Raw genomic sequence first — 24927 nt, forward strand, 5'->3', positions numbered from 1 at the left:
CCCTCTGCTATCTAAATTGGACCACCAGGACAAGATAAAATTGATAACAGAAAGTTTATTCAAGAATTGTTTGACAGACAACCCTTTTAAGTAAGGAAAAAAGTAACTACGGAAGAACAAACAAAGTTCCAAGAGGGAATTAACTCTAATTCTACAAATTCAGGACTATACAGTGACAATTAGGAGCTGAGTTCATGCCTTTTAGAACTAATTACAATTGCTCATAAGTACGAGTTTAACATAAATCTACAGCTCTTTTCTAGAGTACAATAATAACTAAAATAGCTGGTTTTACATGACAGGAAACACGTCCTTTATAACAAGTAAATACTAAAAAAAAAAAAAAAAAGTACAGTTTTTTTTTCCTTTTTCCCTCATATAAATACATAATGTAAGGGGATAAATAATACAAAAAAGAAAATATTTTAACAGGCTGTGACCAATAAATATATATGAAAATGTTCACTAGAACACACACTTTTTGAGCGATGCTGGACTCCTGCAGGCCCAGGCATCTCTCACAGTTGTTTTTATATCCATTAAAATGTAAACTCTAAGTGCAACGAAAGTGTCCTGTCAGGGGGTTGAGCAAGGCACACAGGCCCAGCTGCAGCCCCTGCCTGGGACAGACAGTTTGTTAAAATATACCCTGTTTTCACGTTAAGTCAAGAGAGCAACAGAAGAAAAAGTGTAGAAGAACCTCGTGTCTCCGATTGCTTTTTGTGGAAGGAGCGGGATGGACCTGGAGCTGAGATGGGTGGGAGGCAGTAGAATGGGCAAACCCTCGGTCCTGACAATTTGCCTGCCCTCACCTCCCAGCTTTCCCATAAAAGAAAAAAATATATATATTTATAATATAGACAGCTTTGACTTTCAAGATCTCTCACCATCCCTGAGCCCTCTGAAAACTGTAATTGATGGGGTCGGGGTATAGATATTAATGTCCTAGAGCAGAAAAATATGGTGCTAGAAGGGAGTGCCCAATTAACCTCAAAGAGATGGGAGGACATTTGAGACTTCAGGGAGGTGGGAGGGGTTCGTGCTTGGTGCCCCTGGTTTTGAAATGTTTTCTAATTCTTTTTAAAGGAGAATGGCAAGGGGGGAAAAAAATCAAGATTTGGGGGAATTACCCACAGAGACTGAAGGTAAGTTGGTTGGTTGGTGATGGCCTAGCCATCTTGTCTGTGTTTTTAAAATGTGCTTCTCTACCTTGTTGCCCTGTCTCCTCCCTCTAGCCCACTCCCAAGCCTGCAGTACCAACTGCATATTGCCAGAGGCCTAGGGTATGTCACCTCCAATCTGCTGGGGGTCCCTTTTCAGTGGGTAGGCAGACAGATGGAACAAGGGCTGGAGGATCTTCAAAAAGCAACCTCTCGGGCCAAGGAGGGAAGGAACTCCAGGCCCGTCCTTCACAGGAAGCCTGGTTGCCAAGTCCCTGCCTCTTCCTTCAGACCTCCAGGCTACCGCTCCAGGCTCTCCCCCACCCCTTGACCTCATCCCTCCGCCCTCCCTCTCCCATCACAGGTGTGTTAACTTGGGCGCTTCTTGGATTCTACCCTGAGGAGGAGGCGCATGGTGAGAGGAGAGGTCTGTGTAGGTGGGGTGGGGGTCGCAGGGTCCGTGGTGCTGGCTGGGGGCCATAGGGGGCGCCCCGTTGTAGTCCAGGTTCCCCGAGGGGTGGTGGGAAAGGTGGTTGAGGCTGTAGAGGGAGGGGCCGGCAGGGGGCGGCAGCGGATCCACGTAGCCGCCCCCGCCTACGTACACCGGGCTACCCTGCATGGTGGGCGTCCCGTAGGCGCCCCCGTTGGCTTGGAGAACGTGGGGCTCGTAATCGGGCGCCGGCGTGGGGGGGTATTTCTGTGGGGCGACGCAGCCTTTGAGAGAGGGCTGGTAGTTGGAGGACAGCGCGTAGGCATTCTGATGGGCTTTGCCGAAGGTGGGAGGGGACGGGCTCTCGTAGCTGGGGGTCATGGAGTGTAAGGCGTTCATGAAGCCGGCGGTGGACTGCATGGGCTGCGGGGGACTGCCGGCGGGGGAGGGGCCCCCCGACGACGAGGCCAGGCCCTTGGCCTTCTGGTCCTTCTTGTACTTCATGCGCCGGTTCTGGAACCAGATCTTGATCTGCCGCTCGCTGAGGTTCAGCAGGTTGGCCATCTCCACGCGGCGCGGCCGGCACAGGTAGCGGTTGAAGTGGAACTCCTTTTCCAGCTCCACCAGCTGCGCGCTCGTGTATGCCGTCCGCGCCCGCTTGGACGCCGCCGATCCCGGGGGGCTCTTGTCCCCTCCCCCGCCGCTGCCGCCCCCGCCGCTGCCGCCACTACCTCCTCCGCCTCCGCCGCCGCCGCTGCCGCCGCCACCACCGCAGCCCTCCGCTGGATCCGAGGGGGAGGGGTGGGAAGGGGAGAAAATGAAATAAAAGATAATTACTGAACACGCCGAAATTGAATGCATCGTTTCTTAATAAATCCAGGCCTGGACTCGGATCCCCCGCCGCCTCCCCTTCCCGTCCCCGCCTCCTCCTTGCTCCCCCCCACCCCCAACGCCCGTCGCATTAGCGGACACTCTATAATAGTGGCATTTATTAAGAGACCTGTTCTCCTCTCGCTGCCCCAGCTTATGAAAATTTGATCATGTCACGCAGACAGAGCCACATGGCCATTTATTTAGGGCTGGATTTTCTCTCGCACGCGTTCTCCCCCATCCTCAATTCCAGGTCTGGGAAGACACTCCCCCCTTTCCTGCTCCTGTCTGTGACCAGGATGGGTGGCCGAGGGAGACCCCTGAGGAATCAGGACATCCGTGGGCAGGACACCGGAGTGTGGCGCGAAGAGGGTGCCCCGTGCCTGGAGGCCGGGACCCCGGGCCGCCCGAGAGATTGTGATTAATACCCACAGTAATCATACTTAATAATAATCAATCGTGGACGGCTCTGCGTCTACTGGCAGAATGTCTGGTGGCTCCGCGGCCTTCGAAGGGCTGAGGCCCAGCGCCCGGCCTTCTGGAGCTCTCGGACTGGGGTGGAGGGTGGCCGGAGGGAGAGGGTGTTAGTGGGGTCAGGGGTCATCAGGTGGTGGGAGGTCAGGGAGCTGCCCCGCTGCCACCTCCACCTGATATTGTTCCCAGGCCGCCGCCTGGGCGCCTAGGGGCTGGGTGCTAGAATAACAGTGACATTCCTGGCCCGGACAAAAGCGCACGGTGAGGAAGGCAGAGAGCTGGTACCTGTGCCGGGGGAGCTGTTTTTCAGCTTGGACGTTTGCCTCGACTCTTTCATCCAGGGGAATATCTGTTTGGTGAGGGTGGAGTTGGAGCCGGGACCGCATTTGGGGGGGCCGCTTTTGCCGGACCCGCCCCCATTGCTGCTGTTGCTAGTGGTACTGGTAGGTGCGGCGCTGGGCGGGGGTGAGCCGGGCGGGGCGGGCAGGGGCTCGGGGGCCAGGCCCGGCCTCATGCAGCTGCCGTTGAGCTCCTTGCTCTTAGCATGCGGGGCGGCGTTGCCCAGGGATTGCAGCGAGCACGCCGAGCGCTGGTAGTCACCCTCCAGGTGCGTGGCGGCCTGGAAGGGGGGTTGGGGGGCACCATCGTAGCCGAAGCCATTACTGCCGGGGTACGAGGAGTAGCCTCCGAAGAGTGCAGCCGAGGCGTTGTCGTAGTAGGTGGCTTTCTGCATCGCTGGGCGAAACCCGGGCAGTGGGTGGCAACTTGCAAGGGCCTGATACCCTCACGACCGGACATTGGCACCCCTGGGGGTCACGTGAGGCGCCGGACCCCCCCTCCCCTTTCTGCCCCCCTCCTCCCGGGGTCTGTTCGGAGCCGCTGACCTGCGGGGTGAGAGAAGAGACACAAGGGGGAGAAGAGGACTGGGGCTCGAATCCATCTTAGGAACTGAAAAGGGAACTGACATCAATAGGGATTTTTCTTCTCCCCAACCCCAACATCTTCACAGCAGATGCTGAGGCCACTTCCTGGCCGGCAATGGGTTTTTCTTATTTCAACGCTTTAATTTTAAAGTAAAAGCCCACCGGTTTTCATTTCCACTTAAAAATTAGGACTGTACTCCTTTGGGGGTCTGGCTAGGTATAGAATCTTATTACTTACTGCAAAAGTCACTGCTTTCTCTCCTGCCAGCACACTAGCCTCTAACCTCTCCTCCTTCCTCCCCCTGTCTCCTCCACCCCAACTCTGGAGAGGGTGGCTCAAGAGGGGGGAGACTGGGAGACTCTAAAAGCATCAGCAATACCCTTCTCTGAGCTGAGGCCTCCTGCCTCCTGCCTCTGCCTCCCTCTCACCCACGCAGAGGCTCATCTGGAGGAAAAACAGCTCCGAAAGAGACAGAAGGAAGAAGCATGGTGAGCAGAGAACCTTCTTGTGTAAGGGATCCTCTCCTCTCACAAAGACAATAACAACGGCCTGACCTAGAAACTTCCTGAAGACTTTCAACCTCCTGAACCAGAGGAACTGGGCCTTTCCCGCGTCCCTGCGTGTCCCTGCTCCAGGTATCACCACCTCCAGTCTAAGTCTTTGCCCAGCCAAGTCTGGGACCCTGGCCAGCCGCCCCCATGGGGCCCCCAAATGGAGCAGGATTGTTTCAATTCTCCGGCCGGGCTGGTTGGTGCTGTGACCATTTGGCCCAGATCTCCTCCCTCCTTCATTTTTTTCACGGGACTTAATTTTTCCCACCCTTTTCTTGACAGTTTGTTTCCTCTGACTGCTTCCAACGAAGAAAAGAAGAAAGAAACTGGATAACTGCAGGACTTTTCTACCAAGAGATGGGAAAAGACTTTCTAAAAGAGAAAAAAAATTCCCTAGGAAAAAAAAGTCAACAACGCAATTTGAACAATATTATTCTCTGGACTGGAAACTGGGTGCCCCTGAGGACTAAAGTTCTCTGGGGCAACATTTTTTTAATAAAATCATTTTGTTTTCATGCAGCCTTTTTAAAGTGTGCCGGGAAAATAAAGGTTCAAGCTGTCATAGGATTTTGTATATTTCTTCTGAAACTTCTGACTTCACCCCACCCCCTCATCTGTCTTCCCCAATGCCTCACCATCACTTTTTCATAAAACCTCCAGACTGACCCTCTCTTCTGACATGTGAGTTTGGAATACTTAAATCTCATTCGGCCCAGCTGGCAAACTCCAAAGAAAACTAAAAATAGGAAAAGAAAAGAAAAGGAGTGTAGGTGAAGGAAGTCCCTCCCACCCATAAATCCCCTTCTTAATCGCACAGATTTATACTCAAAAGAAAGCCGGGGTGGCCCTAAGTTCCGATTGGTTTCTGGGAAGAATTTGTTCCTGGAAAATACACATGGGTCTGCAGAGCAGCAGGTCCTTTCAGGAAAACTGGAGTTCAATTGACCAGGCTGACCCAGCCCCTTTATTATTATTACCATTAGTCTCTGATGATTTAACCAAAATTAGCTCCGGAGCAGCCCTGGCTGAAGGGGGAATTAATTAACAGGCATCAGTTGAGTTTGTTATTAATAGATAGAAGAATAAAATAAAAACGTTGGAGGGGGTTGGCTGGCTGGGCCCCGGCTTTATTTAGGTCTAAATGATTGTTACAGCAGTAATGATGATGATGAGGAGGAGGGTGATAATAAAACCATAATTTGACTAGACGCCTGAGGCCGAAATTTCTGTCGCTCCCCCTGCAATAAACCCGCAAACCATTGCAGGACCGAGGCCAGGAGAGTGTGGGAAGCGGAGGAGCCTGGCGCGTGGTAGGAAAGAATGGAGACTCCGCCGCCGCCGCCGGGGAGAAAGGGCCCGGAAGGGTTGCGGAGGGGCTTAGCCCCCGGCCGCCGCCGCCGCCGCCGCCGCCGCCGGGCTGTCTGGGCCGCTGCTGCCGCGGAGGCTGGCCACTAGCTACGCTGGCCCACGGAGGCGACGAGAAAGCGTTCGGGACGCCGACCCGGTTAGCGGTGGCAGGTTCCAAGCGCTCCGGGCTGCGAGCCGAGCCCTACGGGCGACAGCAAGTTTGGGCGCGGGAGGTAACCGGATTAAAAGGCGCGTTAGCAACTCCGCTCCGGGACTTGGCCGGGCCGGGCTGGAGGGCGCCGAGGCCTGGCTGCCGGGACAGTGAGGAGAGGGGAAGGTGCCTAGGGCATCCGAGATCTGGGGATCCAGGAGAAGTGGGGGTGGGGAGCAGCTCTACCCAGCCAAACATGTCTATTTCCCTTGCCTCCATGTTGGAAAAATCCAGACTCCATATGGCTTCTCGGGAGGGAGCCGGTGGCTCCTGGCTTCCCCCCAGGGTCTCGCTGGAGTGAGCCACCCCCAGAACCCCACCTTGCAGGGCACACCGCTGGAAGAGCCGGGAGTCACAATAGCGGGGGGGAAGCCCGGGGAGAGGGGATAGGCCACCTTCCAGGACTTAAAAAATAAATGAATGGGAGGAAAAATAAAACAGGGGAGGAAGAGAAAGGTTAGGCTCTTCTCATCAGCGGGAGAAAAAATTCTGCCCAGGACCTGGTTGCTAAAAGAAACGAAGAGAAAAGGAGAGAAGCAGGAAGAGAGAGGGAGAGAGGGAGGGAGAGAAGGAGAGAGAGAGAGAGGGAGGGAGGAAGGGAGGGAGGGAGAGAGAGAGAGAGAGAGAGAGAGAGAGAGAGTCAGTCGCTGCGTGGAAGGAAGCTTAAAGCTTGTGAACTCTTCTTGAACCGAGATTGGAGTCATATGGGCCATAAATCATTGAGACATACTCTCCGCCATTCACAAACTGATAGCCTATTTTAGTCCAGCTTACCTTAGCCACCGACGAGGGGAGAACAGGCAGACATAATATATATTCACATCGAGCCCCAGCGCGAGCGGCAGGCGAGAAATCTCCCCTCCTTGAAGGCAAAGGAAAAAAAGACCACTGTTTAAAGCTGCGTCGCCCCCCCTCCCCAATAGCCACCCCGGCTGGGGAGCCCGAGGGGCAGACCGGCCGGAGGTGCCGCGCGGCGTCCGCTTCAATTCACTCGGCTTAGGAGCGGGGGTGCGCAGGAGGGAGGGGGTGGGGGAGCGGGGAAAAAAGAGAAGACCGAAAGGTGCTTGGGCTGCTGGGCTCGCCGACAATCCAGCTCCGGGCTCCGCCACGGCCAAGTCGCCACAGTGTGGTTGCCCTATAAGACTGGTACGCCCTACTCTCCGTAACAATGGCCTCTGCTTTTGCACAGGGAAAAAAAAAAACCACACAGACACATACACACACACACACACACACACACACACACACACTCACACACACCCCACCTCTCCCCCTTTAGCAAGCTTAGATGCCTGATAAGGAGGGAAGGTGATGGTGGTATTGGGGGAGAGGGGATTTTTTACACCCCACCCCACCCCCACCCCCCAAAAAAGGGTGAGTAAGGAAAGAAGGTAGAGGTTTTGGATTTTTTTTTTTTTGTCTTTTCATTTTGTAAGAACAGGTACATTGTTAAATGGAGATTTTGGCAGGCGAGGCAGGGGGAGCCAAGGCTAGGCGAAGCCAGTTGGTGTTCCCAGCTCTTACCACCCCGTAGTAAACCATTATGCTAATTGAGAAGTAGCTGTTGGGAGGCCTAGTCAAAGGCACCGTCCGCCCTGGGGGTGGGGTGCTTGGCGCCCCTCTGTATTCATTTGCAGTGGAACACTAGGACTTTTTTTTTTTTTAAGTAGTTTCACTCCTCTGGGACTGGTGGCTGGGTCTTCCGCCCTCTGGCTCCGGCTCCCTCCCTCTGAGTCTCCCGGTCTGCTGCTTTTCTCCCCACACCCACTCTATTCTTCCTCTCTCCCCACAAATTTCCAGACCCAGTCTCCAACTGGTAGTGGGGGGGAGGCCAGATTTTTTTTAAACAGCCCCCTCCCCCCCCTTTTTTTTTGAGAACAGACAACAAGCGGTGAGTGATTATTTTAAAAACCCAGACCATCTTGCAGGGCGAGGGGGGCTGATGAGATGGTGACAAAAGGAGGACCCTGTGTTTAGCTTCAGCTCAAGACGGGCTGGCCGTAGTCTGTAAGAACTTCCCAGAGAAGTTTCTGTTGGGATTCTCACCTCTGGATGGGCAGAAGGGGCTAAGAGGTGATAAGGATATTTGTACTTCTAAGAAGATGAGAAGAACTAGCAAAATGGCTTAATTTTAAGTGAGCTGGCAGGAGAGGCAGAGGATAGTTGTTGTTGCTGTGATCATTATTATTATTCAGAACAAACCTGTTCTCTTAGCTCTGCAAGATGATGATTCTTGGCAGAAGTAAGGAAGATGATAAAAGCTAAACTTTTCTTAGGGTGTGTTTGAGAAGGGCGGGGAGGCCTGTAGGAGGAAGACAGGGGCCAAGAATGTAGGTGTCTGCAGATTTGGCTCGGGGGTGGGGAAGAGTCATGTTGGTGGAGGAAAAAGACAAAAAGCGCACCAGGACATTCCCAAAAGCAGGAGTGTTTGCAGCTCTGCCTAACTGCTGACTCTGGGTTTAGGGGGTAAAATAGGAGGCAAACGGTCTCTTTTTTTCCTACAAAGGCAGCTTGGAAAACTTATTCTCTTAACTTTTCGTGGATAGAACCAGTCACTACCCTGTGAGCTCCTGGTTAGAATATTTGGCTTTTGCCTTCTCCCATCTGGATGCACCAAGGAGAGATGGGACTGGGAGAACAAAGGTGAGAGATTGTTTCCAGCTATTCTATTGTCTTCCTTCCAGGAGAGGGTGGTTGTGTCTGGCAAAGCGTCCCTCATATCCTCACAAGCTCTGCTTTGGGCTGAGAAAAATACTCTATTCCCATAGGAAATGGTTCCTGGGCTCCTCTGGTCCCCCACTTCTTCCAGGCCCCCTAAGTCAGACTTTCTGGGTTGCAGCAGTAGGTTTCCTGGGGCCCTGCTGAATTAAGGAATGGGATACCCATGGCCTCCCTACCCTGAACCGCATGAGAGCTTTCACTATGATATTCCCAAGGATCCTACGGCCTCCTAGAGAGATGGTGGCTGAGAGAAAGGGTAGATGAGGATAGAGGGTGGGAGCCATTTTTCCTGTGTTCATCAATAGTATCAAGAAAAGAAAATGCCCAAGCCAGGCCCAATGTTGGGGCTCAAGCCATGACCCTCAAAGAGAGTGATTATGGCTGCATGAGTGTGTGGCTGCAAGGAATCTGTCCTGAGATCTCTAGTCCCTGGTTAGAGACCTGCCGAGTGGGACTCTGTAGCTTTGGGTCTGGTGGGTCAGGGACTCAGCCCAGGGAGGCTTCCAGAGGCTTAAGGGAACCAGCACCTTTGGGTCTTTTCTCTCACTCCCCAAAATTAAAAAGCCAAGAATGCATCTCAGACCCTCCATCTCTCCAAGCTGTTGCTAGAGAAGATCATCATGAAATTGAGAGAAGAGAAAACCTGGTTGTTTGTGGCTCCAAAGCTTTGCATCAAGGAGTAAAAAGAGAGCCTGGAGGGCACCCCACCAGCTGCCGGCCTGCAGGCCCGGGCTGCAGGCTGATCGGGCCTGGAGCTGAGCTGGGGGTGGAGGCGCTTTCCAGGGACAGCAGTGGACTATCCCCTCCTGGAGCCTCAACTCACGGTGGTGCCTCTAGCTACTCAAAGAAATGGGGTGTAGTGGGGTGGGAGCAAAAAGAAGAACTGGGGAGCAAGAAAACTAACCTGGAGAAAAAGTTCAGAAGACATGCACCCCCAAATGCGGTAGGAGATGAAGTGGGACTTCTTAAAAAGCAGAGCCCATTTGAAATGTATGGGAGGCAATTAGATCCCATTTTGATTTCTTTCTTGCCTTTTTTCTTCCTTTCTTGGAGATTTCTGGCTAGCCGGTTGCCCCAGATTGGGACTGGGAGGGTGGGGGGTGTGGATGGTAGAACAGGCGGCCCTGAAGGCTCCCATCTCGTTGGAGGTGTTGATGCAGGATTGGGACCTTTCAAACTTCAAGGGACAAAGGGAAGGCAGTGAGGAGTGTGGGCAGGGACCTTGGGGGGGGAGACACCAGAGGGGTCTGAGGGGAGACGTTGGGGTCTGGAGAAGAGGAGGGGAGAGGGCTTCAGCGATGCCAGGGGAGTCCTGATTCAGGGTTAGACTACAGAGAGGAGAGGAAACAATTTCTTCCTGGACTCAAGGCAGGGAAACTTAACAACTTAACTGTGTGTGTATGTGTGTGTTGAGAGAGAGAGAAATTGAAAAAAAAATGGAGAGAAAGATCAAGACACAGAGACCTTAGTGTAATCTAATAATTAAAGGCAAAACTTAACAATAAAGGTGAAAATTAGAGAAAATGTCCCCCTTCATAGACATTCTTTTCTCTCTGCTTCAGTTTCCGAAAAGCTAGAGTGCTCTCCTGGCACTGGCACTCCCCTCCCCCACTCCTAATCTGTACCCAGTACCAGGGGACACGGAGCACTTTAAACACCCTTGAGAAATCCCTGGCGGTCCAGCCTTCCAGGCCTTTGGGGGAGCATGTCCGTTTCTCCCCCCACCACCACCATATACAAAAAATCAAAGAGCAAACGAAAATTCCCCTCTCAAAAAGCACAAATTGGCTGGCCCGGTTAAAATCGATTTCTGATTGTCAGCCTTGGGGTGACCAAGGATTCTGCCCCCAGCTCAGCCTGCCCCAAATTCCGACCGCCGCAGGCCGATTGTGGAGGCACTCGGACCTGCAAGCCAAACGAGGCATCTAGGGATCTGTTTCTTTCTGGTCCTACCTGGGTTCCCAGACCCACACTCCTCTAGCTTCATTGCCCAACTTTGTTGCAGCGGCAGAGTCTTGTAAAGTTCACACACACACACCCAAATCTCCATCTAAATATTCATAACAATTTTAAAGCTGGGATTGTAAAATGGAAATTGCTACTAAAGACCACGCCTGGTATCTGGATCCTCCAACCTGCCTTCCTCCCACCCCAAGATGCCTGGAGCAGGAGGGAACAAAGGGGCAGCCACAACGCAGATTTGGCGCCTCAGCAGAGACCGGTGTAGACCGGGCATAGAACTGGCTCAGCAGAAACGGGGATCGAAAGAATAAAAAGGCCACTAGGGTTGAAGAAAAATCCAAGCTGTACTCTCCCCACAACCCCAAGTGACAGTGTGAAAAGGGAAGCAGGAGAAAACAGGGCAACCAAGAGAATTTGCAAAGACTCCTCGGTGACCATGGAGGCCGCCTGAAAGCGCTGAGGAGCAGCGGATGGGGCCGCCTGGGCCCAGTTGGGAGTTACCGGCAGGCGGGCGCCTTGCTGGCATATGAGCCCATGCTGAATCAGGGGTCCCGCCTCATCTAGAAACCTGGTCCTGGCCTAGCTAACCCACACCCGCACATGAAGAGAAAAAGGTGGACAAAGTAGAGAAGGCACCAGGGAGAGAGTCGGATCTGGGACAGCTGGGCAGGGGGTGGGGTGCTGGGGAAGGGAGGGAGACGCAGGCAAGGGAGGAACAGGGGCCCAGCCGCTGAGAGTGACTGCGCAGGTCTCCCCTGACAGATTGGATGTCTCTCTCCCAGTGACCTCTGTTTAACAGACAATAACTCACCGGATTAATGACCAATCAGCTGAAGGCCTTCCGAATTGCCTCCAAATATAAAACTCCGAAGTCGAATGAGATAGGGCCAGAGTCTGGACCTGCCAGCTCTTCGCTCTTCTCTCTCTCTCTCTCTCTCTCTATATATATATATATATATCTGGCCTGAGACTCTGATTTCCAGAACTAAGATGAGGTTGTTTCCCATCTCTCCCCACTTCCTCCAGCACAACTCATATCCCTGATCACACTTCCCAAGGCAGTCTGGGGAGCTCCCCCCCCCCCCAGTCTGTCTGGCCTCCTCATATCTCCACTCCTACAAGAAATCTCTCTTCTCATAACCATTAAACTTCTGAGAAACTCCCACCCTTCTTGAATGTTATTTTCTCCCAGTTTGGGGAAAGAGATGGAAAATGAGAGCGAGAATTGGTGGGAGAGGGTCCCCCACCTTGCAGGCCTATCCTGGCCGCCCTGGCAGAAGATCTGGTATAGTGCTATGGCACCACGTTTGCCCTCTCCTAGGAAGAGAGGGTCTGAGGACCTAGGGATCAGGGTGAAGCTGGGGGAGGTGGGGTAACCTGCCATCATAGAATCTAAATTCTAAAACCACAATTCAGTCCCTGGCTGGGGTAGAAGGGACTTCAAGAACTGCATTCTGAACAACTCCAGCCCCAGCTGGGCACCTCGGGGAAGAGTGCCTTGCTCTGTGAGGTTGAGCCCACCTTCCTTAGCGCCCCCTCCAAATGCCAATTCCAGCCCAATCCAGCTAGCAAGCCCCTCTCCACTGCCTTCTATTCCCATTGCTCTCCGAGACCTGAGCAGAATTCTCCTCTAATCTTCAGGAGGAGGAATGGTCCAGATTCCAGTAGATTTCCTAGAGCCAGTCTGAGTCACCATCCACTGCTCTGGATGGGCACGAACCCCTGTATATTGCAGATAAGCATGCAGTAACTTTTGTATGCAAGGGAGATGTTCCCAAGCACTAGAGAGTTACTCAAGGTCAGAACTGGGAAAACTTGGGGACCATCCTGTCCGCTCCTGTCATTGTTACAGATCCAGAAACTGAGACCAGGGAAGTGACTTGTCTTAAGTGACAAGTCATCCTTGGGGAAGTCAGGAGGCTTAAATTCTAGGTGTTCCAGATTGCCTGTATGAGCTGAAGCAGAGAACTCCTTGGGCCTCAGTATACCCTTCTGTAAAGCCAGAGCAGATGTGTGGAGGGGAGGAGTGGGCTAAATGACCCAAGGGCCCTTTTTGGACTGAGAGTTTGTGCTTCTCTGTGTGCTGATGTAAAAGTGAGCAACAACACCAAGCAGTGACAATAGACTAAGTTCAGACAATGACAATAAGGCAGAATATTTCCTTTGGGGATTTAAAAGCTTACACCTCTACCACCAAACACCAACTCCATCTCGGTCCTTCTTGCCCCACAGACTTTTACTGCTTTCCCGCTTGTGTGTGTTTATGTGGGGGGGTTGTTCTCCACCTTCATCACCAACTCAAAAGTGCTGATTTTGAACACAGGAACCTTAGCAGTAAATAATTAATTTGTATAATTAGAGGAGGAAGGCTTCGATCTGGCAATTTTTAACCAAAATTCAATGCACCCATTGTACCAGCCTGGCCTTCTCACCCGACCCCCAACTCTGCCCACACACCTACCAGCCCAGCTTCTCAACTGCCTCCCCCCAATTGGAGACCAGCATTCCCAAGATGGTCAGCAGGATTCCCCCAGTCAGACTCTGCTCCCTCCCCACAAAGTTCTGTTCCCTACCTGCCCCCCCCCCCCCCCCCCCCGCCTAGAAATCAGTCTGCCTGCAGCTGCCCTCTGCAGCTTGCTTTCCCTACCCCCTAAAGCTGTGCTGGGCTCCAGGTCCAGGCCCCCTGCTCTTGGGATACAAGTAATCCACCTCCCCAGCTCAAGATGCCCCAACAATCCAGCAATACAGCGAGTTTGCATTTCAAGAAACTCCCATTAATATCAATTTACTTCACTGAAACCTCGGGTTCTTCATCAAGTTGATGATTTATGATAAAATCAATTAAATTACGGCCACTTAGGGCCCAGCCGCTTCCTCTCAGATTTCATTGGTGCAGGACCCAAGTGTCTGGTGGAAAAATGCAAGTTTAGCTGGAGGCGAGGAAAGATAATTCTGCGGCTGAGAAAATTTAATGCGAAACAATTTCCAGGCAAAGCTGGGGCGTCTGGACAGAAACGCAAGAGCCACCAGTTGGCCTGCGGAAATAACGATCTGGGGGTCAAAAATATATTTCTCCCCACCCCCACCATCCTGCTCTGTTCCCCTTTGTGCTCCCTTGCCCCCCCCCCTCCCCCAAGCAGCAACTTCAGGGGAATTTGAGCAGTAATGGTGGAACCCAAGCCTGCCAAGGCCCAGCTTCAAACCACTGATCTCCCCTACTACCCCAGGCCTTCTCCTGCTCTCTGCCCCCCCTTCTCACCCAGCTATGCTCACTAGTTCCTCAGTCTCCCACAGCAAAGTTAAAGGTTCAAAGTGACTATCAGGTGGCGTGTGGGCAGATGACACAGAGGGCCAGGGGCCAGGCCAAGTGGACTCTGCTGCATGTGGCCGCGGGAGGAAGAACACCCAGGCGGAACCAGACAGTGCCCCATGGCGAGGGGACGGAGCAGCCAAGTGTGTGCGGAGCTGCCCCATCCCAGGGGACCAGGACCCGAGAACACCCGGCCTCCCCCCCCAGCTCCCTGGGTGCCCACTCACAAAGCCAGGCTGTGCCCAACAAACCCCATCCCGAGAACTGACACATACACGAACACACCTCCACGTGTGCCTGGGTGCACACTCTCCTTATAGCTCACACAGACCCACCACCTTCTGTGCCTCAGAGGGAGTTCCCACAATCTCCCCACATCTGAGAAAATAAATCCCAGAGCATCAGCCTGGCATCGCCTCCCGCTCCAAGGAGAGGGGCTGCCCCCGCCTCTGCTCTCGTTTGGTGTTTGGTTTCCAGAGCAGGCAGGGAGTAAACACAGCTTCTCTGCAGCCATAAATCACCCCCTCTCCTACCTTCTCAGTTTAACACCCGGCCTCAGCGCAACCCCTTGTAGTCGCAGCTTCAAATAGCCCGCAAGGTGCTAAAAGGCTTGGCCGAGGTGGCAGCTGGGCTGTGCGAGCCGGAGCCGGGCCCAGGCGCGTTTGCCCCCCTCCCCAGCAGATGCCCCTCGCAGCCCTGCAAAGCCCTCCACAGCCTCGAACACCCTTCCTGCGAGGGAGAGCTCCCCCACCCCCGAACCCCGTTCCTGTCCACACACCACATGCACACCCACATTCCTCCACTCTGCCCTGCACGCAGGGTCCCCTCGACCCCCGCAGCCCCTACCCGCCTCTTAAGTTGCCCTCATCTTTGTCTCCCACGGTTTGGATGCAGCCTCTGTGCCGACCCAGGAGAGAGGCCAGGACGGGCTCTCCACCCCGCCCCGCCCCGCCCCGCCCCGGGCACGGACTCCGCACCCACACTTACCTGTGCGTCTCCCGCTAGGGCGCAGGCCGTGCCAGGCCGCCGGGCGCGGGGCGCGCGCGGGAGCCACCGGCCAGGCTCGGGTCCCTCGGCCCCAGCTGGGGCTCGGCCGGCCGCATCCCGGTCATTCAACCCCGGGCGGCCCTGGGACGGGCGGGCGGACGCGGGGAGAGGCCCGGAAGCGCGGCCCGCACCCCGCCCCCGCCCCCGCCCCCGGCTTTGTTCGGCCTTCGAGGCCGCGGGGCGGCGGCGGGGCGCGCGGGGCTGCACTCGAGGCGCCCCTCTCTGGAGAAGCCGGGGGTCCCCCTCCGCCGGGCCGGCCGGGCACCGCGCTGGGCTCGGGGCTCGGAGAGCCGGCCAAGTGGCCAGGAAGGGGAGCCGCGACTGACGGGGGGCACGGCGAGGCGCGGGAGCGCCGGGGGCGCCATGGCGGAAGGGAAGGCGGGCGCACGGGCGGCTCTTCAATGTCACCAGCGAAATGGGTTCCATATGTCCGGCCCGGCGGAGAAGGGAGGGGAAGGGAGAGAGTTCTGGGCAGGACTGGACGGGGATGGGGGTGCCCCATGGAGGGAGCAGAGCAGCGGCGAGGGGGGGGAAGAGGGACTGGAGAGGCGAAAAGGGTTGCATTTTCCAGTTCCCCCGGAGTCTTTACAGGCTGCTTAGGCGGGTAGGAACTTTCGTTCCCTTTTCCCTTTTCTTTCCTGAAAGATGGGGGCGGGGGGAGGGAAGAGATCAGTGAAGGTAGCATCCGTTTGTTCAGGCTGGAGATCCCTGCGAGGGGATGTAGATTGGAGGTGAAAGGGAAAGTTCTGAGGCAGCTGGAAGATCCACCTCTCCCCTTCCCTAAGGGGAGGAACAGACCCAGACCCAGACCGCACCTAGGAGGGGAAAGAGCAGCCCAACAAGGAGCCCCGGGCCGGGTGTGAGAGAATTCCTCGTGGTGGAATTCTGTTTCGGGGCCAGTCCAACCATTACGTTACTCATGATGGTGGCAGAAGTGAGACTGAAGTGCCCAAGGCATCTTGGCCATTTCCTGAAACTTCAGTCGCTGCCAGCTGCCTCCCACTGGAGGTAGCAGCCCAGAGGGCCTACTCTAGAGGCAGATGCTCCTGGGATGGTCTCGGCTTTGGGCAGCTGTCTGGAAGGAAAGCAGGGAGTCTAGAAAAGCTTCCAGACCCCACAACCCTCTCCCCTCTGTGCCTGCCCCCTAAGGGGTTTAAGGGGTTTGGGCTCACTGGTGCTCTCTCTCTCTGTCTCTCTCTGCCCTGCACCCCCATTTTCTAATCATGTCTGTTGCCTCTGTCCCTCTCTCACAGCCCCTTTGTCTTCTCACGCTCTGCCTCTCAGTGTGTCTGAAGTAAACTGGAATTGAGTCGTCGGAAGGACTAGGAGCATCTCCAGAAACCATTTCTGGGCTGCCTTCTTAGGCTGCCCCTCTCCTGGGGGCAGGGTGGAGCCCCGGGCCTCGGGGGCCCTCTCACCTGCAGGGAAAACCTACCCTTTTGTCTAGGAGACATTCTCTCCTCCAGAGAAGGGGGCAAGGGAAGTGGTTTCCTTTTCACTTCCCTTCTTCTCACTTAGCTCGGAGGAGAGGGAGGAGAGTGCGTGCATCTGTGTGTGTGTGTGTGTGTGTGTGTGTGTGTGTGTGTGTGTGTGTTCATCCAAGTTGTGGAGTTCTCCTTCCAGGACAGCCTCCTGCCTCTCAGACTGGCCTTTGTCTCCACTCTCCCTGTCATCCTCTCCTTGCGTTCTGCCTTGTCTTCCCCCCTCGGAAAGGGATTCTTCTGCCCATTCTCTCTCTGGGGCCCCCTCTTTTCCCCTCATCCTCCCTCCTCATCTTTCTATCCAACTCCTCTGGTCATTAAGCAGTGGCAGCCCAGCTTCTCAAAGGCCCGGGGAGAACATGATAATTATACAGAGAACGTGGACACCAGCAGAGTCTGGGGGGAACACAGAATCAGCACTTTCCTAAAACCCCCTTCCATCAAATGCATCATACCCCATCCCCTGAACAGCACGCACAAAAGCAAACGGAGTGTGTGTGTGCATAGAACTGGCACGAGGCAGCGTGCTTCATGGTTAAATGAATCAAATGTATCTTTTTTTTTTTAACCAACAAAGTCTTTTCAAACTTGATGATTTGGGGGGTAGGCCTATGTGCCTGGGTGGAGGGCATCAGGCCTCACAGAGGGAGATTTAACCAGGGGCCAGCGACTGAAAGATGCTGGTGGAAAGGGATGGTCTCCCGGCTTTTGTCTCCTGGGGAAGAGTCTGTGTGAGAGTTGGGGAAAGGGAGAGGGAGGGGGTATCCCCAGGGCCAGAAGAGACAAAGACCTGAAGGGGGCTGAAAGAATGGAGAGGAAAAGAGAGGGGGGAGCAGACCTCCATGTCATAAGCACAAGCAAAGGCAGCAGAGGGGGCAAGGTAAGGGGTGGAGTTGGCAACACGGGGGCAGGAGCCTGTGGCACTGGCCCCCACCTCTTCCCAGTAGCTATGGCCTGTCCCCAAAAGCAAATCCTCCAGCCTCCACCCTTTTGTTCCCCAGCCTCCAAAGCAGACGAAATTCAGAAGCTAATAAACACAACTCTACTCTCTCCCTTCTCCTTGACATCCCTCTTCCTCTCCAAGGAAGAGGCAATCCGGCCTCGCTCTCTCAGGGATTCCAAGACTTTGACCTACATTCTGGAGCACTAGTTTCGGGGTGAACTCCCATCTACACCCACCTTGTCACCTCCCACACTGATGAGGGGGGGCAGAATTCTCTAACATTGAAGGATAGAGGGCCTGAAAGGCTCGGAGCCCCCTATCCCTCAGATCTCTTTGCTGCTGCCCCCCAACCCTTCAACCCTCCCCAAGATCTCCAGCCCTTGAATCCAGACTCCACCTTCCTTTTATCCAGGCCAGGTAATGCCCCCACCCATCCTAGCCTGGGGTCTTGTTCCGCTCCTTCTCTTTCTCCCTAAACCCTTGTCAACCCAGACTCCCAAATTGGGAGGCTTCACCCACCACCCTCCTACAAATCTGCCTGTTAACAAGGACAGGGCTCAGCGCCCACTTGGAGTAGAGCGTGGGAGCGAGCTCCTAGATGCTCCACTGCGGCCTAAGCGGCCACTTGGAGAGGCTTAGCCATAAATAATTAACACCTGGGTGCAGAGTCGCTCTAATTTCCCTACCCGAAGGTTTACACTAGCAGGCAGAGTTAAATATCACAGATAATAGTAGCTATAAAGTCAGTTGGCCCAGCTCCAGCCAGGGAGGAAAAAGCCAGTAGCCCCGACCAGACTTGGCAAAGGCTGTACCCTCTGCCCCTCATCTATCACAACTTTGGGGTACAGCATAGCATGTCCCCAGAAGCCACCACTAATGTTCTCTTGGCCAGCAGACTGTTCCCTGATGGGGAGGGACTGAGACCCCCATATGAAACCCTAGCTCTCCCCCTCCCAATCTGTACCGTTTGCTTCCTCTTTGAAACGGGGCTTAGGGAGAGGAACACACTTCAACTTCTGGGACCACCTGATTCCCGGAACATTTCTTCACTAGAAAAACTTGGAGAACTTCTCCCTGCTTTAGCCCCACACACACGCAGTCCCTGGCTGCTGAGGAAACTTTCTTTGTTTCAGGAGGTCGAAGGAAGGCTACTGGGGTGTGAATTCATTTCCTTGTTTTGTTAGCCAGGAGGGTGGGGAGCCAGGGCTTTCAGCTTTTCTCCATGCCCTTCACCCTCTGCCTCCATTGTCTCCCCCAATTTGGGCAGCTCATTCTCCACCCTAAATACCCTGTCATACACATCAGTCCTATAGGTTAAACTTTAATGCTATAGCTGAATCTCTTCAGCCCCCCCCCCCCCCCACTTCCAATTGCATGGGACTTGGATTTGGTCCCCATCGACAACAAAAATCTTTGCCTTCAACTCCAGTCACTTCTTCCTCGGCCTCCACCTCTCTTGCCCCCAGGCTCCTTCTGCCTTCAGAGTTGGGTTCTTTCCCAGTGGCTGGAATTGGAGCAGCCAAACTCTGGTGGGGAACCGCTGAAAAATGAAGCTGTGTCTGCTGCTGCAGGAATGTTGGCTCATTCAGGCTCACAAATAGAATTTTTATATTAGGTCATGGTCTTTGACTGGGTTTATATGCCAATGAGGCATTTCTGGTTTACCAAATTTATACAAATCTCGCCTTAATTGATAATCACGGATGCTGTAATTTAAGACCTCCAGCTATAGAGCTTTCATATTAACTGCTGATATATTACTGTAGATCATCTGAAATAACCAACTCCTGGGAGCAGAGCAGAGAGGAAGGAAGTGCCTCCGAGAAAGCGACTCTCTCCCGGCCGCAGAAATAGCCCAGCTTCCACATCATTTTCCGTGAGAAATGATTTATCGAAGACATGGCCATAAACAACACAACTCGCTCACAAACACACGCAGACGCAAGCACACACACACACACACACACACACACACACACAATGGCTGGCATGCCGGCCCCGAGAAGCTGACACCCATATTGCTATAAATCAAGAAAAGGGTTGGAGGAGAGGGAGAGAGAGAGAGGAGAGGAATATTCCTAAAATCTCTATGCAATGCCTCAATGGGTATAAACACACAGAGCGCCGTGTGAAGAGAAATGGCAGGAAATGAAGATGGCTATTTGTCACAGTTTACGACAATAACATTAATAACAAACAATAAATTTACATGGACATATAAGACATGGTAGGTAGTGAGAAATCCCTTCTACTTACAATACCCCAGCCCGTGGTGTGGCTCCGGCTGCGGGGCTGTTTTATTGCTGCCTCCCTCTCTTTCTCTCTCTCTCTCTCTCTTTCTCTCTCTCTCTCTCTCTCCCCCTCTCTCTTTTTTTTTTCTCAGGGTACAGGCTTGTTTTTCAAAGGACAGTTGAATTGCACGTCAGAAACAGGGAGACGAAGCCTGCGATTTTCCTGACGAATACATATCTATTCTGCAACCTCGGCATTAATTATTTAATGAATCACGTGACCGGGGGGAAGGGGGTCTTTCGATTTCAGGCTCAAAGGACCACTATGACCTTCCCCTTCAGGAGGAGAAATTTTCCTGCAAAATACGTCCCCCCTCCCAACAACCCACCAATGGAATAGTATCGAGTTCTCCTTCTCTCTTCCAGATTCACATCTATGCCTGCTAGATCTACAGCTCCCTATCCACCTCCACCCGGACACACTTACCTACAGCCCACCTCTCCTCTCTCTTCTCCTCCTGCTTCTGCTTAGTTCGTGGAGGTGCAGAAATAGTCTGCAGGGGCGTCTGGGGTGGGGGTGGGGTGGGCGAGAGCCCTTCTCCAAGCCCCTGGATTTCTCAGCTTCCAATTCTTCTCCCTGCACCCTTTAAGGTTAAGATTCCCCCCCCCCAACTCCCTGCTTTCCCTCACTCTTAGGATACTGATTTTCGTGGGACCCACCCCCCTCTTCCTAAATAATCAGCAAAATTTCTAAAGGGACCATCTCCAAAAGATACACTTCATAAGGCCACATTAGCTATGTATAAAGAATGGGGCTTGTGGCTTTCATTCTCTTTTTGATCGCTTGTGGTACCTTTTGAAGAGGCAAAAAGGGACTGGATGAACAGGAGGCTCTGGGACTTCCAAAGTTGAGAATGACCGCAACCGGGACTTCTTTCGTTTGTGGTGTTACTATTATAGGGAATCGAATCCTACTGACTGATCTGAGAGCACGTCCAGAGACAAAGACCAGACTAAAGTTTCTAACAAAAGAAGTGGACTCTCAGCCTCTCTCTACCTCTGTCACACCCTGTCTCAGTCCCCTTACCCCCAACTCCACTGAAGACAGCTGGAGATTCTAACTGAAGGGGGGGAGGAGGCGGGCAGGGGAAAGAAAGAAAGAGGCTTTGAAGTCAAAGTCGGCCTGGCAGCCCCGGGTCCCTATTTCCCAGGTGTTAGTACCCTGAGCTTCCAATCGACAGACAATGGAGACAGGTCAATAGGAAAAAGATGGGGGGTGTTGCATACTAAAGGGTTGAACACCCAGGATGATAGGAGAAAGCCATTCCCTAGGCCTAGAGAGAGGAACCTTCATCTCGGAGATAAATAAAACAAAACATCCCCAAACCTTCCCACACAGCTCAACCCCACAATGAGCAGACCAGTTACCACCAGAATCAGAGTCTTTGGCTATGGGCTGAGGTGAGGGTGCAAAGGGGAGTGGAAAAGACATTCCTGACGAAGCCCCTCGCTGCACATTCCCAGCCTTATCTTCAGCAGCTCTGGGGGCAGCCAAGCCAGGCCACAGCCGCCGAGGGCAGGCGGGACAGGGGAAGAACAAATGCGCTTTAGGGTAGGGAGGCTCGGGGCTTCCCCTTTTGATTTGCTTGGAGGGTTCTGAACCAAAAGCAACTCAATGGGGAGAAAGCCGAGAACCTAGATGGTTTAGTAACCCCCAAAGGAACATCCACCCATGAGTGGGTGTCGGTAAGGTCCAGCTGTAGCAGCACCGAGGCCCCTGCAGAAGGTACTGGGCTGGCCTGGCCTCCTCAGAATCTTGCTCCTGATGCACTGGTGGGGCGCCGGCAGGCCCAGGCCAGGCTCAGACTCTGTAGGGGGGTGGTCGGCTTTGATTGTCTGGATACAAAACACAGACTAGTATTGAATCAGCCCGTGCAACTCCCTGCAAGGTCCTGACCACAGATCCGCTAAAATGGTCCCCCAAAGAAAACGCCCCCCTAAAGTCTAAAAGAAAAATATGAGCAAGCAAGAGAGAAGGCACAACATGCTGGAGCATGGGAAGGCGGCAATCTCTGAAACGGAGAAAATTTTTTCTTAAGGACAAGGAAAAGAACAGCAAACTGACAAGAAGGCATGCGGGCAGGTTCTGTTAAAATGCCCACACTCTTCGGATCCTGGGAATGTCCGTGTTCAAATAAACAAGCGCCAAGAGCCAGCCGAGCGCCCAGCGCTTTCTTGCTGCCGATAAAGCGAACGTTTATACTGTGAGAAAGGCGAGATTGATTTACGAATCTGAACGCGCCGGTTTTATGGCTGATCACAAATCCGTCAGCGCTCAACTCACGCTGGGAAACTTCCCCACTTGGTTTTCTAACCAGACCCCATTCCCTGGCCGCTTCCCAGGGAGACCCACCACGGGGCCTGGGGCTGCCCCAGTTTGTCCAGGCGGTGGAAGGAAGAGAAAGATGGGGAGGACCAGGGACCTGGAGGGAAGAGAGGTCAAAGAGGAGGAGGACTAGAGGCAGCCACCAGAACTGTAGAAGGTGAGCCCAAAAGGGCCGGGGAGCCCTAGGCATCGCTCAAGTTGGGGTCTGGAAATGAGGGAAAGGGAGATCTCCACATTCCCACCTGTAGGATGAAATCCTCGCGTGAACCCCAACCCTCCCTTTCCATTGTTTTCCTCCTCCTTCCCATTGGTGAACTCCTAATCCTCACATTGCCAGAGAGAAGCTGGTAAAGCCCCTGGGCCTATAGAGCTCCCACAATTGGTGATCTGCCCTTATAAGTAATGGGTGCACCTCCCTGAAGCCCCAGCTCTTCTCAGCCCAGGGGCAGCCCAGCTCCCCTTTCTGCTCACTCCCTTTCCTTCCCCAGGCTTCCACCCCCTGCATTTATTATGCCACCCAGGGACAAAGAGGATACCAACCAACTCCAGTTATTTCTTGCCTAAGACCAAGTCCCCAAGTTCCAACAGACAATTTACAACACGCAGACCAACGCCAAACACATCCCAACAAAGTTCAGTCTCTGCTAGTCTTAACCCCAAAGGAACATCTCCTCTTCCCAGCTGGAGTGTCCCATCTCCTCCTGAGAGGATGGCTGCTCATGGGGATTTTTAAGATACAGCAAGCAGAATACAGATTTGGGAAGGCTCTTAGAAAACCTCCACCCAGCTCTGAAAATTAAAAGTTGCTGGAAGCTTTGGTTAACATGGCAGAGCTCTCCCTGGAGATGGCCAGACCTGTCTGCACTGGCCCTTCTCCCAGCTCTCTTGTGCCTTTGGTGGAGAGGTATTCCATGGGCTCTGGGAGCAGCTGAAGTGAAATTGGGGATCAGGGGAAGGGAGTGAAAGTGATTCTAGGAATAGCTTCCCAGACAAAGGAACTTCAGGGGGGGAAATGGGTTGAGGGGCTGTGGATTGGGATATCAGACTCTGAGACACAGTAATCCCCAAGGAACTGCTCAGGTGGTGAGCCCTCTCTCTCCTTCGGACCCAGAGGCTTGTCCCCCTAGCCCCCTGAAGCCTTGTGGGCCTCTCCTACCACTTCCCTTTGTCTGTGCCCCCTCAGCTCCCTCCAAGCAAAACAGGACAGGAGGGGTAACCTGGCCATGGGGACAGAGGTGGGAGCCTGGCTGAAGGAGGGAGCCCTGGGCACAGCGAGACAGACCAGCACCCCCTCCCTCCGCTGGCTGTACCCAAGCTAACGATTTTATTCCTTGTCTCCCCAATACGCAGTAATAGAAAAACAATCCAATCCAGAAATTCCAAAACAGCAAAGTAGGGGTTGGGGATTAGAGGGGGGTGGACATGGGCACACAGCAGCCCCGGGACGGCTCCCAGCGGAGGTGTGACTTTCCCTCCTGGGCAGGACGCAGGAGCCAGCACAATGTCCAGTCTCAGAGAGGTCAAGGGGCTTCCGAGGTCATTTTGTGGTTCTAATACTGAGCTAATCGCCTAGAAAACGTGGCCTTTCCATGAACTCTCTCTCCTGCCAACCTCCTGCCTCCAAACTCGCAGTGAGCCCCAGGGAAAAAGGGCCAGCACATTCAGGTCTGAGGCCGAGCCCGCTGGCTCACTCACCCTCAGAAGCAGGGCCCCAGGTTGGGGCAGGAGGCGGGGGAGGGACACAGCCCCCAAACTAAGAGAGCAAAAGGAAACCAAACCGAACACTGAGCCTCCAGGAAAAAGGGAGGGGGACAGCACTAACGAGGAAGATTCCAGCGGCAAGAACCTTGCCTGTGAACGGAGCAGTTTCCTGCCCCAGAGAATTGGGAATATTTGTCTAGAATCCCAAGCTTGCCACAAAAAGGGAAAAAAGGAAGACATCCACCCTAGACCCTGCTCCAAGGCTGGGGCATTCCATCCAAGAAATGCATTCCGTTTTTCCAGGGGCGGCGTGACATCTCACTGTAAACAGATACATGGGACACAAGCCCTCAGTGTAGACAAACAGTCGCAGAACAACCGGCCACATGTGCGCAGCGCTACACACACACACATGCACATATGCTTGGGTGCCACGGGCCCACCTGCATTTCCCCCAAACCAGGAAAGCACTCTGCGCTGCCTCACAAACAACCTTCTCTGGGGTTCTTCAGGGACCCTGACACTCAGTCCCCAGCAGTTCAAACATTCTCCAGGTGTCAGGCCTCTCTCGCCCATCTGACCCAAGCATCAGTCATCATAAAAGGCCCCAAACCTGACCAGAGTCACCATAAAAACCCCACCAAGATAGGGGTTTCTTCTTTCCCTTGTCAAAAAAAAAAAAAAAAAAAAAAAAGCTCATAAAACGATTTTTTTTTTTAAATGCCAGCCCAGGCGGGGGCTTTGTTACCTTTTCGCCTCTCGCCTCCTCTGGCCCGAACTCCTCGAATCCCATTCATGGCGAAGGGCTTCTTCCAAACTGAGAGAAAAAAGTTTTCAACTTTACGGTTCCAAAATTTTTCCCCCTTGCAGATCTGGGAGAGGCGGCTAACACTTTTTCCCCCCAACAGCCGGTCTGCGGAGATTTGCTGTTGAATAATAACAAAGGAGAGAGGATACGTATTTAAAGAAAAGAAGTGATTAATGGTTTTCTGTATAATTCTCACATTTTTCTTAGCTCTTGTCTACACAGAATGGCTGTGAACTTTAAGCTCCATAGAAATCTTTTTTTATTCTATTCATACCTTCCAAGGAGTAGCTTTGATTTGGTTCTATAGAGGCATTCCTGGGGAGGGGGGCATATGCTTTTTAAGAACAATTTTCTCCCTCTGCTAAGGGCA

The 24927-nt window shown here is 53.5% G+C and overlaps 1 protein-coding gene across 6 annotated transcripts; it reads right to left on the bottom strand.

The window, feature by feature from the left end:
• Nucleotides 1–39: 39 nt before the first annotated feature.
• Nucleotides 40–24651, bottom strand: HOXB3 (homeobox B3). 6 transcript variants are annotated; one of them, XM_080681087.1, is made up of 4 exons: nt 24498–24651; nt 6742–6829; nt 3220–3818; nt 40–2372 (listed from the first exon to the last, which is right to left on the bottom strand). In XM_080681087.1, exons 3-4 carry the CDS (start codon nt 3665–3667, stop codon nt 1519–1521), a joined length of 1302 nt encoding a protein of 433 aa, XP_080537213.1. In that variant the 5' UTR covers nt 3668–3818; nt 6742–6829; nt 24498–24651; the 3' UTR covers nt 40–1518. The 6 variants fall into 6 exon arrangements, with proteins under 6 accessions (XP_080537213.1, XP_080537216.1, XP_080537217.1 ...); XM_080681090.1 differs by lacking the exon at nt 24498–24651 and adding an exon at nt 19688–19787; XM_080681091.1 differs by lacking the exon at nt 24498–24651 and adding an exon at nt 14948–15203 and having other exon boundaries at nt 3220–3669.
• Nucleotides 24652–24927: the final 276 nt, after the last annotated feature.

This window comes from Plecotus auritus (assembly GCF_963455305.1).
Source record: "Plecotus auritus genome assembly, chromosome: 7".
Classification (NCBI taxonomy): domain Eukaryota; kingdom Metazoa; phylum Chordata; class Mammalia; order Chiroptera; family Vespertilionidae; genus Plecotus; species Plecotus auritus.

Bases quoted from the DNA above. Each gene is read 5' to 3' on its own strand.
- HOXB3 (XM_080681087.1), bottom strand. From the start codon at position 3,667: ATGCAGAAAGCCACCTACTACGACAACGCCTCGGCTGCACTCTTCGGA. The intron at 2,373-3,219 runs GTACCAGCTCTC...CCTCGGATCCAG, and splicing joins AAACAGCTCCCCCGGCACAG to CGGAGGGCTGCGGTGGTGGC.